Source organism: Balaenoptera borealis (assembly GCF_965194805.1).
Source record: "Balaenoptera borealis genome assembly, chromosome: 12".
Classification (NCBI taxonomy): domain Eukaryota; kingdom Metazoa; phylum Chordata; class Mammalia; order Artiodactyla; family Balaenopteridae; genus Balaenoptera; species Balaenoptera borealis.
In genome coordinates, this window is record NC_138869.1 from 98,862,021 (window position 1) to 98,879,260 (window position 17,240).

The window sequence follows — 17,240 nt, forward strand, 5'->3', positions numbered from 1 at the left end:
AATATAGACTCACTCATTCAGCGGATCATTGGTATAAGCTCCAATTGTCTAAATACCCTCAATAGTGCTTAGGAACACACAAAAGAAGGTAAATCTTAAGGATAAAGATTTAAAATGTGTTTTCAGAATGTGCTTTATAAAGATGAGAGCGCATTTAAATACAGCAGACGGTTCTCACCTTCCCAGTGTAAAGAAATCTGTTATAAATGTCTTCCTTATTTGACTATTCAATTTCAAACTTTTTGTTTCAGTACTAGTCTTGCAAACCATGGTTGTATACATACATACACTCAAGGAAGAGTGAAGCATATGACACCTGACATAAGCATTATAACCAAGTCAAGTCTAATTCCCAAGACAGAGAAGTAAACACAGAACACATGTGCAGCTTTGTCTCCAAATATGAAGAATCGTGCATGTCTGGCTATCAAGAAGTACTCAAACTTCACCCACTTGCCTACAGAAAGCCTGATACAATCAACAGTCCTTAATGTTGACCCCTAGTTGCTATTACTACTGGCTCTGGACAAATGGCTGAAAGCTGATTTCACATACACAGTGTGTTCTCATTAGTACTAATGGAAGGGAGCAGCAATATGGGAAATCTCTAAATAATTTTTATTTTGCTTTAATATATGTGATTGGGGCGGTAGTACATTTGTCTTAAATTATGTTTTGCTTGGAAAAATATCAAAATGTAATTGAATTTCTGAGCAGACCCCCAAGCAATAACAGCAGAAGGCTGTCATAACAGTTCTGAGAGGGAAACTGCAGCTCTGCTAGAATTTTAAGTTTGTTATGGATCCTACTGCCTTAAAGAGAAGAGGCAGTGGGTAGGTAAACTTGGATGATTTTTGCAATCATGAATAATTGGTTTATGAATACATACTATCTTCCTTTTTCATTATGACTTTAGTTCACTTTTAAATTGACTTCATATAATACAAGAATGGATAGTATAATGGTTAGCGTGGCAAGATACTCTTGGTGGGAAAAGGAAGTCAATCAATAAATAGAATCTCTGGCATCAGCCAAAAAAATGTAGGTAGAGTTTTTTTTAATAGAGTTACTGTATATGAATGCATGTATTTCAAAATTGCTACCATAAGCTAATTTCTCTGTATCCACACTTACATGCAAAAAAGAATATATAGACACAAGCATCAGCTCTTCTATCCCTTTTCCTTCCATGTGCCCTAAATATTCATTCCTCATCCTGATCCTGTTCAGGACACACGTGCCCAAGTTCTTGCAAAATGTGACTTTATCTTGCCACAGTTCTACCAAGCTGGCTTCTTATTCTCTTGGGGGATGAACATCTCCAGGACGACAGTCAAGGGACAAGAAGGAGCTCTATCCCTGTCACCACTCCCAGTCCTAGCTGCCTGCAGAGGATGGTCCCTAGTGCCGGGCAGGTCCCTAGTGATCCCATTCCTGGACGGCTCCCATTCCATCAGCCCTCTTGGTAGCCGCACACAGACCCAAGGCCCATCCCAAGAGAACATGTTGTACTCTCTCTGCAGCTACCTTCCCACTCAGCCTTGCTGGAGCTGATGGTACCAGAAGAACTCACAGCAGTAACTGCCTCCATTACTGTCGAAAGGACTGATGTACGTGAAGTTGTGTGAATAAGGGAAAAAAAGAATGTAAGCATATACATAAAGACATCAGGAAAAGAGAGAGTAAAACATTCAGTGAGGATAAATAAGCACAATTACATCTATAGGCACAGAAAGCCAGAGTATACATCTAGAAACACCAATAAAAGGCTTAAGTGTAATGAAACTAGACCCCTACCTTACATCAATCACAAAAATTAACTCGAAATGTATTAAAGACTTAAATGTAAGACTGGAAACCATAAAACTCCTAGAAGAAAATATAGGGACAAAGTTCCTTGACATGAGTCTTAGCAATGACTTCATTTTGAATATGACACCTAAAGCACAAGCAACAAAATCAAAAATAAACAAGTGGGCCTATATCAAACTAAAAAGCTCTGCACAGTAAAGGAAACCATCGACAAAATGACAAGATAATCTATGGGATGGGAAAAAAATATTTTCAAACCATATATCTGATAAGTGGTTAATATCCAAAATATATAAAAAACTCGTACAACTTAATAGCAAAAAACCAAATAGTCTTATTTAAAAATGGACAAAGCACAGGAATGGACATTCTTCCAGAGAAGATATATGAATGGCCAACAAGTACATGAAAAGGTGCAGAACATCACTAATCATCAGGGAAATGCAAATCAAAACCACAATAAGATATCACCTCCACACCTGTTAGAATGGCTATGATCAAAAAGACAAGAGATAACAAATGCTGGTGAGGATGTGGAGAAAAGGAAACCCTTGCACACTGTCAGTGGGAATGTAATTTGGTGCATCCACTATGGAAAACAGTGTGGGAGTTTCCGCAAAAAATTAAAAATAGAACTACCATATGATCCAGCAATTCCACTTCTGGGAATGTACCTGCAGGAAACAAAAACACTATGTCGAACAGATATCTGCACCCCCATGTTCACAGCAGCATTATTTACTATTTACAATAGCCAAGACGTGGAAACAATCTAAGTGTTAAACATGAATAAAGAAGTATATGTATATATACCAACTTCTTCATATATATATGATGGAATATTATTCTGCCATAAAAAAGGAAATCTTGCCATCTACAACAACATTGATGGACCATGAAGGCATTATGCTAAGTGAAATAAGTCAGACAGAGAAAGATAAGTACTGTATGATCCCACTTACATGTGGAAACTTTAAAAAAAAAAAACCAGACTCATAGAAAAAGAGGTCACTTTAGATTTGTGGTTACCCATAAGTGGGGCGGGGGAAGGGGGAATGGTACAAAGGCGGTCAAAAGGTACAAACTTCCAGCTATAAGATAAATAAGTACTAGGAATGTAATGCACAACATGATGACTATAGTTTTGACAATGCTGTATGTGGTATACTTGAAAGTTAAGAGAGTAAATCTCAGGAGTTCTCATCAAAGGGAAGAAACATTTTCTCTTTTTCTTTTTTTCTGTCTCTATATGAGATGATGGATGCTAATTAAACTTATTGTGGTGATCATTCCACAATATACATAAGTCAAATTATTATGCTGTATACCCTAAACTTACAGTGCTGTATGTCAATTAGATGTCAATAAAACTGGGGAAAAATAAAAAATGTTTAAAAGGCGTATGCATATGTGAGAATACATTACACTGCCAGCATGTGACAATCGGCTGGTTACATTAATACTTTCTGTACCAAGCTTCTTACCATTAGAAGAGGAGTAAGAATGTTCTATGTTAGGCCCACCACAATTTTTAGTTCCTAATTCTGGGAACATAAGTTATTTGCTTAGGCAGTATTGAGCTGTCTAAGTGAATAACTTTATTTTAAATAAAGCTTTCTTTTTTCACAGAAACACTCTTCGTACCTTTGAATATGTTAAGATACAGTGTTATGATCATAATGTTCATATTTATAAAAATTCATATGGGGGCTTCTTGGTAACATGCAAAGAAAATACTAAATGTTCAAACATCCAATCAAAAAGATACCTACTTTAACTCTAAGGAGTTTTCTAGCAAACCCACTCCATCAGCTTGAAATACTTCATCAACTCCTGCCTCTGAAAGTGGCACTTCTGGGCAGGACTGGCTGAAAGCCTTGAGCTCTGGTAGCATCCCTGGAAATGGGACCAGCACAAGTGTTTCTTTCTAGAATGGCATAAACAGCACAGTGATTTCTCCTCTTGGGAGGATGGGGTACCAACCGCTAGAGTTCTTAAATACTTCATGTATCTCGTTATGATTCTAAGGTCCCCCAAAGAACTCGAATAATAATCTGTAACTTTATAGGGTTACGATCAGTGGAGGTGTTAATTTGATCCTCTAAAAGATGGGCATTCCAGCCTGTTCCCACCCTGCGTTCACTCCGTAATTGTGGGCAACAATTCAAATGTTGAATGAAAGAAGAAGCCAGACCCCAAAAAGCACATACTATATGATTCCATTTCTAGAAAGCTCAAAAAATAGGCAAAACTAAGCTGTAGAAGGGATGCAAGTTTAGATGGTAAAACTAAGAAGAGAAGCCAGGTTGTGATTAACATAAAAGTCAGGACAGCAGATGCCTTTGCGGTGGGGGGAGGAGCGGGGGGCGCTGCTAAGAGGCTGAGGAGGTTCCATCTCTTGACCTGGGTGGTGGAACCTTGTGAATGTCCACGTCGTGCTACACCACCAGGCAGGACATTTTTCTGTACTGGTGTCATCGTTCACAGTAAAAAGTTAAAAAAAAAAAAAAATCCACGGCTAAATACATTAGCTATTTTGATAGCCCAGATTTTTCTGTCAATGGATATTTCAGATCAACTTATTTTTTCCTCTGTGATCTGTAAATTCATTCATTTTTTTCACAAAATTGAAATGTCAGTCATTCATTTATCACCTAAATATCCAAGCATCACTATAAATCAATATTAAAAAGGATGGAATCTTTAAGGTGAGCAAATCTGGAGCACTCCTTCATGGCAACAACTGCTAAAAGTATGCCTCACCAGGCACAGGGGAAAGAAGAATCTGGCATACTAAAACTGCCTTAAAAATAAATACATGTAATTATGTGAGGTGAGGGACGTGGTAACTAATCTTATTGTGGTAATCATTTTGCAATATATATGCGTATCAAATCATCACATTGTGAACTTTAAACTTACATAATGTTGTATATCAACTACATCTCCCTAAAGCTGGGGGAAAGAACAAATACAAAAGATTTTCTTTTCCTAGAAGAACACCTATTCAAATATCCGAAGCTGATATTTCTCATTAATTACTTAGGCCTTTGATAAATCATCTGGGGTAAGAATATACAAGGAGATAATGACCTACTATAATTCTTATAAATCAATTTGAGCTTTTGGGCAAATGACTATTTTCATTGCCCTACTTAGTATTTGACTCAAATCCACTTTCTCCACTACTCAATTCCTTTGATATTGAAGATGCAAACTTGGCTTGTATTTCGAAGCAGAGTCCCTCCAGTGGATATCTGTTGTCTGCCTACCTAGGATCTCTTTTTCTCCTTTAGACCACACTGCTTCCTTCCCAACTGCCGTGGCTTGTTTGGGGAAGTCTTCCCCTCACTCAAATTCTGTGGCTGTGGTTGGGTTGGTGCACTAGTCGCAGTGCCTCCCTTCTTTCCCACGCTGTGGATCTGTGACCCAGCTGGCTCATCACAGGACTCCACCAACCCCCTGCTCACAAGGACCAGTCCGGGTGGGCAGGCGACTCAAACCAGCCCTGTCAAAGCTCCTTCCTAGGACTTTTTAAATTTGAAGCTTGGAGGAAGAAGAAACATGCCAGGGGCCAGGGGAAGGAACATAGACCAGAAAAGGATATATCAGGGAACTGTCATGCCATCAAGAGGGAGACTAAGAGAGAATAAAGCCAAAAACAAAAAAAGGAGTCAAGGAAGGCAGGACGCAGAGATATAGACAAAGGCAAAAGACTTTTGATGAGAGCTGAACTGAGCCTCTGGACCTAATCGTGTGTGAGGCTCCCATGAGCCAATAAATCCCCATTTTTGTTCACGCTAGTTTTTTTGGTTGGATTTCTGCTACTCACAACACAAAGAGCCAGGATACAATTACCATGCTGCATTTGACTTTGAGAATTTATTGTGCTTTTAGAGCAAGGTTCCTGCTTAGTACTGCAGAAATTATAAATAAATAATGGAATAAAACAACCCAAAGCAAACAAGAGTTCTTTACTTTTAAATTTTCATTTGCACGTGTGTGCATACGTGCATGCCTGCACGCATATACACACAAATTTATATACATAAACATATAAAAGTCATCATACATATTGTTTCTTTATTAGTGGTCTGTGTGTGTGTATTTTATTTGGTTAACTTCTCCTCCTCACTTCCCTCCACTCACATCAGCCTGAATGCCACACCCTTGCCCCCAGTAACCCATATTAACTACCTGCTGTGTTTTCTTCCATATATATTTCCACATGCATATATCTATCCATGTACATATAATTGTAAAGACACCATAAGCACATTTTTTCCATTGTTTTTTTCTTACTATACCCAGTTTTCTGCATCTCCTTTTTCCCACTCAATAATGGCTCAGAAAATCTCTCAATTCAACCAATACAGCCCCGAATTCCTTTTTTATCAGCTGTATAACATTTCACCATTTGAATGTATGTAATATAGCTCACCAATTCCTCCCCTGGTAAGCATTCATGTATCTCCATTTTTTTCCCCCGACACTAACATTACTGCAGAATACAATCTTGTGATACACATCCGTGCATACAGGTGTTTTATTTTTTTTAAGAGAACAAGGAGTGGAATTCTTGGGTCAAACAGATATTACTCCTAACACATGTTGCCAGATTGCTTTCCAAAAAGACTGTAACATGTACTTCAACTCAGTAATATGAGTGCTCTTTTGCTCTAACAGCAATAGATGTTATTGAGCTTTATAATTTTTGCCAGTCTGAGGGGTGATGTATCATTATTTGAGTTTGACCGTTTTCTCATTTGTTGGCCACCTCTGTATTTGCTCATATGTCTTCATATTTTTTACTTATTTTTCTATTGGGTTGTTGGTCCTTTCAATTTATAAATGCTCTTTTTTTTTTTACAAGTATTAAATTCTATCCTCTGTATTACAAACACTTCCCCAGGGCTTTCCTGGTGGCGCAGTGGTTGAGAGTCTGCCTGCTAATGCGGGGGACACGGGTTCGAGCCCTGGTCTGGGAAGATCCCACATGCCGCGGAGCAACTGGGCCCATGAGCCACAACTACTGAGCCTGCGCGCCTGGAGCCGGTGCTCCGTAACAAGAGAGGCCGCGACAGTGAAAGGCCCGCGCACCGCGATGAAGAGTGGCCCCCGCTCGCCGCAACTAGAGAAAGCCCTCGCACAGAAACGAAGACCCAACACAGACAAAAATAAATAAATACATTAATTAATTAATTAATTATTTTAAAAAAACACTTCCCCAAATTTACTATTGACTGGCTTTGCTTAATATCCTTTGAAAAGCAAAATATTTGATTTTTTGAACAGTCATATATTTATCTTTTCTCTTGCAGCTTCTGAGTCTCTGATCATAGTTAATATTATATCATATATGCAGTTCCTAATATTGTACATATAGTTATTCTCTTACAAAATTTTTCGTGCCTTACTTTTAACTTTTATTTTTTATTTTTATATATGGTGTAAGGTAGGATTCTAATTTTCTTTTCTTCCAGGTCAATAGCCATCAGTGTCAATCCCATTTGTTAAATAATCCATCATTTTCTGATTAACTGAAATACAGTCTTTGTCATATATTAAATTCTCATGCATTGCAAGATCTATTTCTGATTTTCTATTGTATTCCATTGATCTATTTGTCTAGCCATCTGTCTCGACCATAATAATTTGAATACCATGGCTTTTTAGTATATTTTGATACCTGGTAAGTTATGTCTCCTCTAGGGAGTTTTTTTATTAATTCATTCAACTATTTATTAAGTGTCTCCTATGTTCCAGACACAGTTATAGGTGCTGAAGATTCAATAGTGAGCAAAATCCCTTCCCTCCTGAGCTTACATTCCAGTGGTCTGGAGGGAGGCAATGGAGGAATTATATTCTTGGCTACTGGTAGCACTTAACCTTCTGTTATAAACCTTCAGATCATTTTATCAAATTGAGAAAAAAACTGTTGGGATTGGAATCACATCAAATGTATACTTCAATATTAAGACTTCCAATCCAAGAACATGGTAAGTCTCTAATTTGTTCACAATCTTGATCTATGTTCTTCAATAAGACATTTTCATTTTCTCCATGTTTCATGCCTTTCTTTTAAACTTATTCTTCAGTATTTTTAAGGTTTTGTCACTATTCTAATTTGTCCCTACTCTTTATTTCTAAGGGCCTGTTGCTATTATGGGGCAAGAAGGAGGCTTTTGATTTTGTTTATTTATTTTTAATCCAGCCACTTACCAAATTCTCTTATTCATTCTTACAGGATTTACTTGGAGTGTCTTGGATTTACAAGGTATACAATCATATCATTAGGGGAAAAAAAGATAGTTTTAGCTTGTCTTTTCCAGCATTTATTCCAGTTATTTCATTTTTCTTTTTTTAACAAACTTACCAGAAACTCTAAGACAAGGTTAATAATTCCCACAAGAATGTAAGCTCCATGAGTCACAGCCTTTTCTCTTCTTTATTCATTCCTGAGAACACAGACCAATACCCTGGCCCAAAGTAAGTGCTGAAAAAACATTTGTTAAATGAATAAGTCATAGCAATGTTGTTTAGTTCCTAATACTAACTGTAAATTTTTGTGTGTTTTGCTGTTTAGGATGATACTGTTGGTTTTGGTAAATGGCCTATTAATGTAGTTTCCATTCTTAATTTATACTTTTTATTAGTTGTGTCTATACATTTTATTAAATACTTTTTCAGCATCTATTGATGTAACCATGTGGTTTTCTAGCCCTAATTTGATCATGTGAGGGATTTCACTGAAAAATTTCCACTCGTGTTCTTGGAATAAACCCTACCTAGTCATACATAGTTGGGTCCTCAAATACACTGATGGGTTCTGTCTGCTAATCTTTTATTTAGAATTTTACATCCATATTCAACGTTAAATTGGTCTCCAGACTAGTTTTGTACTCTATCAGGTTTTGTAATTAAATGTATGCTTATTTTACAAATGAATTAGGGGGCTTTTCATCAACTTCTGGAACAGTCCAAATAATGATAAAATTATTTGTTTTTTAAAGGTTACATAAAACTCAGCTGTAACTTCATATGATCCCTTGTCTTTTTAAATGGAAGCTCTTTAATCACTTTTCCAATCTCTTTTATGGTACTGTCTTATTCAAATTTTCCACTTTTTCCTGAGTCAAATTTAGACATTTATATTTGGCAAGGAAATAATCCATTTTTTCTGGTTTTTCAAACTCATTGCCATAGAGTTGAATGCAGTTATCGTTATCTTCTTTGAATTGCTCCTATAGCTCTGATTATGTCCTTTTTCTCCTTTTGTCTTGTAAATATTTTATTCTTTATTAATTTCCGAATCAGACACATAATCTTTATATCTATTTTATTGCTTCAAAGAACCAGCTATTATTAATGTATTTATCCTTTCTATTATTTTTTATTTCATTAACTTCAGCTTTTATCTTTATTATTACCTCTTTCTAATTTATTTTAGTTTGTTTTGTCATTCTTTTTTCTCATTTCATGATGAGACACACTTTGTCTTTATTCTTAAATAAGGAACACACTCAAAGGCTGTAAAATTTCCACTGGCTACAGCTTTCATTCTACCCTATAGCTTTTGGAATAAATCATGCTCCTTTTATTGATTTCTATATATCTTGTAAAGATACAAGATACAAATGTTATAAAGAGTGATTTTAAATTTCCAAGGAAATAGTTTCTTTTTTATTACCTTCTCATTTATTTCTAATCTTACTGGATTATGATCAGAGAACAAGATCTATAAAAACCTCTTTTCCTTTGGCTTTGTTAAGGTCTTCTTTGTGGTCAAGTATACAATCAAGTTTTGTAAGTAATCCAGAACAGAATATTCTGTATTCGAGGGATGTAAGGTTCTAGCATATCCGTTAAATCTAACTTTTTTTATTTATTCAATTTCTCCATCTTAGGGGTCTGCACAAAGTTAAGATGGGTTGAGACAAATGAGAGAGGTTTATTAAAGTGTCTCACCATAACTGCATTTGCATTTCTAATACTGTCCTTTACAGATTTAGTGGCTATGTTATTTTATACATACATGCTTATTTATCTTCTTCATAAACTGTGCTTTTTTAGAATTATTATATAATTTCTTTCCTTATCCTATTTATGCAGTTAACTTAAATATAACTTAAATACTAAACCTCATATTGCTAGTTCTTCTGACTCTCTATATTGGCCTGAGATCTTTGTCCATCATTTTTTTTTTCAACTTCTATCACTTTGTTTCAAATGTTTCTTTAAAATACCATATACCTGGGTTTTGCTTTTTAACTTAGCCTAACAGTATCAAATTTTTAATGGGAAAATTCAGTTCATTCACATTTAATGTAAAGACTATTATATTTGAACTTATTCTTTGCTTCCCACTTGAGTTAAATGGTTAATTTAGAAATTTTCAAAAAAAAGAAAAGAAAAGAAAAATTTCCTCTATTATCTCTGCTCACCTTGAGGTATTTCTGATTAACTTTTTGTTTGGATGCTTTTTGTTTGATACTCCTTCCTTGAGTATTTTTGTTAGAAAATGGGTGATGACATCTCTGAATTCCTGCGTAACAGTAAATGTTTTTTATCCTGACAGAGAGATGGCAGCCTGGCTATGCATGTGACTTGCAGGCTGCTGGCTTTTTGTCTCCATTTTCTACAGAAGTTACTCCACTATCTCTAGCTTCAGATGTCACAGATAAGAAATCTGCTGCTTAGTCTGATACCCCTTAATGGTGGGTAATTTGTTCTCTCTTTCTGGAAGCTTTTAAGATTTTGCTCTGTATTCTAAAGAGTTCAAGAACTTTTCCAGTACACACAGAGAATTCATAAATCTAGTTTGGAACTTGATGAGCGATTTGAATGTACAGAGTCAAGTCTTGATTGTTAAGCTCAGAAAATTTGTTTCTTATATTTATTTAAGTATTGCCTTTCCTCCATCTGTCCTTTTTCTCCTTCTGGCTCTCCTGTTAGTCACATGTTATATTTCCTAGATCTGTTTTCTCTTGTGATTTCCATCCCTTTATATTTTAGTTCTGTGCTTTCAGATTCTTCCACTTCACCTACCTGGCTCCTCATTCAGGTCTCAGGGATGATCATCATCTCCTTCAATTCATTTACTGAAACGTTTGATTGGAAAAGCATGCCTCTCATCTCTAGGAAGTCTTCTTGTGTTGCATTTAAATCTCCTTATGTGCTCTTACTATTTTTTGTCCGCTCGGCGTCTGTCTCCAGCTGTCTCTCTGTTACATCACTGGGGTTCTGGTCTGATTGTTGGAGGACCCACGTGACTACACTTCCGTGAAAGGTGGGAGCGCGGTGGTCTCTACTCCTGTGACCTCACAGAGCGACAGCAGGCAGACACCAGGGTCTTGCCAAGTCACCAGGAGGGAAGTTTCTTGCAAATTTTCCTCACACCCTCCCAGCCTACAAGACAGGGAGGACTCACTCAGCCCAAGTGTTCACGTTCTCCTAGGTCTCTTGTGGGACACACACACACAAACACACTCACATACATACAGTGGGATGAGGGCAATTTTCAATGTTCCTCCCAGCAGTCCCCCAGCCTCTGTAGGTCAAGCTCTTTATAGCATCCAGTGCACTCTGGTCCTCCCCCAAGACTCACCAGATGCCAATCTTCACTGCCAGCCCAGCCCAGCCCAACCCAGGAAGAAGGCCCTCACCTGTCCCCGCTCACCTCCAACTTCCACAGAGCTCAGGATTTCACCTGAACCCAGGGCTCTTTTGGCTCCAGGAACGGTTTGGGTCAGGAGAGCCAGAAACAGCAGAATTGAGACTGGCTGGCTAAGGAGCCACTGTATCTTGCTGTCTTCCCAGAATCCTTGCCAACTGTAATCCCTGGATTTTTTTTTTTTTTCAAATATTTATCCAGATGGGAAAGGTGGGAATTTGTGATAAAAGTTTAATTTGAGGAGACCACTGTCAGTCCTAATCACGTTTAGTGACTATTGCATAAAGATATGTATCAAACTTTATTTATTTTAATCCCTAAGTTCATACCTTTTTTTTTTAATTCTCCCTTCTGCACATTCGTTTGTTTTCATTCTTCTGTAGCAAACTGTCTAACCCCAAGAATCAATAAATATGACACCCGAGAGTGTAAGAATCCTTTTACTTTCCCCTTGGATATCTCTCCTAAATTATACCTCTCAAGTTCTACATTTTATTTCAGAGAGTTGTATTAGCACGCACCATTTATATCAAAAAGCCATTAGATAAGGATTCTTCATATTTTTCTATTTCAAAAACATTCATATCTACTTTTAAAAACTTAGACTGTTCAGGGTCTTTGTTTGGGGTTTCCTTCCCCAGCTTTTCATGATGTAACTCTTCTATTTCAATCTTAAATTTACTAGTAGACCATTTCATCTAAATATCCTTTGGCCTTCCCCCATCATGCGTAGGGGTAGTAATATGGCTATGGTAATTCTCCACAGCCCTGTACAGCCTTTGCAATGTAACTTTCCATTCAGCCCATCAATGGCTGGAGGAATCTGCTTCCCCATCCCTTAAATCTCAGCTGGCCTTGTGACTTGCTTTGACTAACAAAGTTGAAGCGACTTTGTGAGAGTTCTGAACCCTGGCCTCAGGGTGCCTTACAGCTTCTGCTCCTGGCCCCTTGGAACTTTGGGCCACTATGTAAAGAAGCCCAGGCTAGGCTCCCTGAAGATGAGAAACCAGAAAGGGGGGGCCGGTGGGAGGACGGGGAGCCCAGACAAAAGCCAGACCAACACCAGTCATGTGAGTGACACCATCATAGACCAATCAGCCTCAGATGAACCACTAGTGACTACAGCCATTTGAAAGTGTGACCCAGAAAGAGACCAGCGAAAAAATCATCCCAGTAGAAAGTGCTGACCCACAGAATCATGAGCAAATAAAATGACTGCTGTTTTAAGCCGCTAAGCTTTGAGGTGGTTTGTTTTGTAACAACAGATAACCAACACATCATGCTAAACGATCCCTTTCCAAACTAATCCAAAGCTAATCCAAAGCTAATCCAAAACTAATCTCTGTCCCAAAGAAATTGTCTTCATTTATCCACAGCTATCATCCTATCTAAAGGACTTTCTTACACACTTTGAAACTGCCTAGCCCTGTCGTTCTTGCACTTTTTGTTTGTGTTAGAAAGTTCTTGGTCAAAATAAAGTTCCTGTATATTCTTCCGTATATAAACGTCTATAATTTTTACTATAATGACTTCTGTTAATTAAGAGAGTTTCCCTAAGAAGCTCAAAAATTTTAGAAACATTGCATAGCCTTCACAATAGTGAAGGGCACCATAATTCCCATTCAATAGATGTGTAAATGCCCATGAAAGGTAAGCATTTTTTCCAAGATTATATAAAAAGTCAGGACAAATGGAGCTCAAAAAATAAGCCATCACTGTGATCATATTTTTTGCCTGTCCAGGGCTCTATCCTGTGTCTCACCCCACTGTCCGTATGAATTATATTTATATGTCTCAGGGTGAGTTTAGTTTCTTCCAAGTATTTCTCATACAGTTTTCATTTAGCCTGAATCATGCTCACATGCTCCATCAACCATTTTAATTTGTCATTAACAAGACAGGTTATATTTTTCCCCTTACGAAACAGCAACACTGCCAAGTTTTAATTCTCATTTCCTGGATCCTCCTCCCGTCATAGAAAATCAACAGTATTAACATTGCTCCCTATTTGAGAGACAATAAGTTTTAAAGGGCTCTCTAACCAAAAAAACTGATACAAATTAAGCAACTGTCATTTTCATTATCTATGGTTCCTGTTTTTAGAGATGGTGCTAAAGACCTGGTTCTGTCTTTAATTTCTTTTTCTGCAAAATGGAACATCATTATTCAAACATAGTCGGTTTTTGTTCATCAGTTTTTATGACATCCTAGATTCTTTGACTAATAGCTCTCCCCTACCCCCAACATACGAGAGATTCTGACACTTCTAGCACCATCCTTCTTTGTGAATAACCGACACAGGACACTGGTTTTAAGCTCAGCTACTGATAAATGACACACACTTGCTATCTCGCTAATGCCAAATCTCTCATTCACAAAACCCTACACTCCAAATCTTAGTGTTTATGGCACTTGAGTCTCAAATTAAGATTAAACCATACATGTGGCATCTACCATCAAGAAAGTGCAGTTCTTCCATCTAGAGATTTGTGAAGTTGGCTTCCAGTTAGAGTTTAAAAGGCTCACATTACTGTTAATGATTACAGATCGTCAATAATACGCTGCTCTAAGTCCCAATTATTATAGTTCTCCCTTAGGGAACATTAACAATATTTAAGCTTTTGTATAGCGTGATAGGCTCAGATTTGGGGGTTTTGCTATGGCTTTACATTAAGAAAAATCCTTCTTGTTATAATAAAAGGCTCTAACTTAGAAAACCCTGGAGGAAGAGGCTCAGCAGGTGCCGAGCGCTCATTCTTGAAGGATCAACAGCTGACTCTAAATGATTTAACCTCCAACACCAATAACCCTTAATGGCTGCTTGGCAGCATTCTGAGCACCTTCCAGAAAACTTGCCTCAGAGACTGAAACTCTTACCTTACCCCTCCTCCAAGACCAAGCAATTTAATTTGATGGGGAACCATAATCTACTTATTAGAATACAGCCAAGTTAATGACCTAGAGCTCCAGGCTGTAATTCTGGATGAGAGGCCACTATTTAAACAGATGGAGAAGGGATTTACAATGCATCATTTGCCGGCGCTTTGAAACCAGTGAATGTCCTGCAATGAGGGAGAAAAGGCAGGTACTCCTCACCCTATGTATAGCCACGCCTGCAGCCTCAGGGCCTGTGCAGCCAGAAGCATGGCCACCGCTTGCAGGCAGCCTGAAATGGACTCAGGAGACCTAGATGTGGGGCCTGACTCCAGTACTGACAGGTTATATATGATCTTGGACTAGGAGAGAACACCTGCCTCACAGGTTCTTGTAAGGACTCAATGAAATCACACGGGTAGAAATATTTTACATAAATTAGCACTATAGGGATACTATTAGAAATTTACAAATAATGTTTCCATTGACATTAAGTACTTCAGCATTCTAAATTGGCAGTAGATATAAGATACGCACCAAACACAGTATCAAAAGGTACCCAGGTTTTCTATCTATAGATAGAACATACAGCAAGTAAAACGTAATCTACCAAGTGTACAGGATCCTAATAATCTCCACTACATGACGAGATGAAAAGGAAATTTCATTAGTTTTTTTTTCTTCCTTATTCTATCTATATGGGGCACGAACAGATAATGTATAAGTCTTATAAGTTTAGGTTGCTTGCTTGGTACCTTACTCTTTACTTGGAAGAGGCAGAAGTATAACATAAGAAGATCAAGGGTTAATAGCAATATAGGTTGCAAATTACATTATTAAAAGTGACTGAGCCCTTTCCCATTAGACAAATCTCTTTGCTATTAATTCCTTTCCCCACAATTTCCCTTGGCCAAAATTTAATAAAACTCTCTAATCATATCAAGAAAGAATCAAATGATCAAAGAAACTAACATAGGTGTTTTGCACAATTTCTACAATTTCAAACTTAAGTAGAAGTAAGTTAATTATTTTAATGCTTGTTTCACTAAATGAAACTAATAACACACACACACACACACACACACACACACACACACACACACACACTCACGCACACATACTCAAATGTTCCCTCTTCTTCCAAGCCAATACAACTGCCTTTTGGAAGACAAAGGTGATATACCTACTGGTATATCACCCACGCCCTTCCTCCTGAGGCCCTCTCTTCTCCTCCCTGCCGGAATGCCGCACTTTCCCGGCTCTCTTCCTGACCACTCTTTCTCGGTGTTCTCTACAGCTCCTCTTCTACCAAATCCCCAAGAACTTGGTCTTGAGCCATTGTTCTTCTTATTTGCAATCTTTCCCCCAGATCATCTCATCTGCTCCCACAGCTTTAAATACCACCTGACAGCTCCCCCGATTCTGTGTCTGCAGCTCATACCTTTCCTCTGAGTTCCAGACCGCCTACTGGACCCCTCCCCTTATATTCTTACCAACATTTCAAACGTAAGTTAAATCTAAGACAAGTTTGGATCTTTACTTCTAACCACACCCAACACAGTTTCCCCATCACAATAAATGGCACCACCGATTCTCTGTTTTTCAGGCCACGGTCTAGGAGTCAGGTGTGACTGCACAATGCATCTCACTCCTCACATCTAGCCCATTGGCGGCATGAGTCAATTCTACCTCCAAAGTGTGTCTCCAAGCTTCCAACTTCACCCAACATTTGATCTTATCCATTACGATACTGCCTCCTAACTGATCTTCCTGGTTCTATTTTGCCCTAGTACAAACTATTTTCTTTGCAGCAGCCAAATATGAGCTTCTAAAACTGTAAATTAGATTATATTTATATAGACATCACTCTGAGGAGGTATACTTTGTCATTAAGGCTTTTACATTTTCTCTAAATGTTTCCCAATATACTAAGCAAAGCAGTCACCACTGTTCAATAGTTTTCCGTTACACAGACAGTGGAATCCAGACTCCATACAGCAAGGTGCTCACTGTACAATCTGACCCTTGCCTTCCCTCCAGTCTCGTCTTGAGTCACCGCCCATATTGCCTTCTTGTCACAGCCACCTTTGTTAAGTTCCAGGAACAGTCCAAACTCTTTCCTGCTTTAGGCTGATATGAAATGTCCTTGCCAAGCTCATTCCTTTTTATTGATCTCAACTTCAACAGAAAGTCCTCAAAGAGGGCCTCCCTAATTACAGGTATCCCCCGCTTTTCGAAAGTTCACTTTATGTCACTTCCCTTTTACAAAAGACCTACATTAATACCTGTTTTTGCTAATCGAAAGAAATCTATGGAGGATTTTCAATTTTATGAAAAAAGGCGACAAGCGAAAACAGTGTTCAGTGTTGGTTTTGCAGCAACCGTTACCGAGGCAGCGCGCACCCCAGCAGCAAGAGGGGCCCCACCAAGCTCCTTCCTAGGGACCGTGCTCAGCCTCTCAACATCTCAGCATCCAGCCGCCATAGCTTTGAACTGTGTCTGTGAGCATCTGTACTTTTCCTCAATTTATTTTGTGCAGCTGTTAGCAAGATGTGTCCTAAGGTCATTGCTTCTTTGCTTTATACCATTTCAGCTTAACGAAAGGTTTTATAGGAACACTCTACCTTTAGATAGCGAGGAAAACCTGTACCTTATTTTTTAAATTCCTTACCCTTTATTTTCTATTACATCACCCCGTTTACTTTCTTCAACAGACCTCTACAAGCCCAATTTGACTAATAATTCGTTTGTCTACTCTTGATGTCCACAACTAAAACGTCAACTCTAAGAGTACAAGAGCCATCGATCCACTGTTTACCACTGTAGCACAAGCGCCTATCAGAAGCCAGCACAGAGTAAATACTCATTAAATACTTGCCAC

At 38.0% G+C, this 17,240-nt stretch overlaps 1 protein-coding gene across 16 annotated transcripts in view; it reads right to left on the reverse strand.

Annotated features, from left to right (window-relative positions):
• RNF182 (ring finger protein 182) overlaps positions 1 to 17,240 on the reverse strand; it is a 154,936-nt gene that overhangs the window by 100,438 nt on the left and 37,258 nt on the right. For 8 of the 16 annotated variants that reach the window (XM_082345444.1, XM_082345446.1, XM_082345439.1 and 5 more), the window contains exon 2: positions 3,585 to 3,739. The exons of 7 other annotated variants lie outside the window; for them this stretch is intronic. In XM_082345444.1, coding sequence (XP_082201570.1) covers positions 3,585 to 3,739 — 155 coding nt within the window. Of the gene's footprint in view, positions 1 to 1,134; positions 3,872 to 17,240 lie in introns of those variants that run through there. One more of the 16 variants, XM_082345451.1, reaches the window with a different exon arrangement.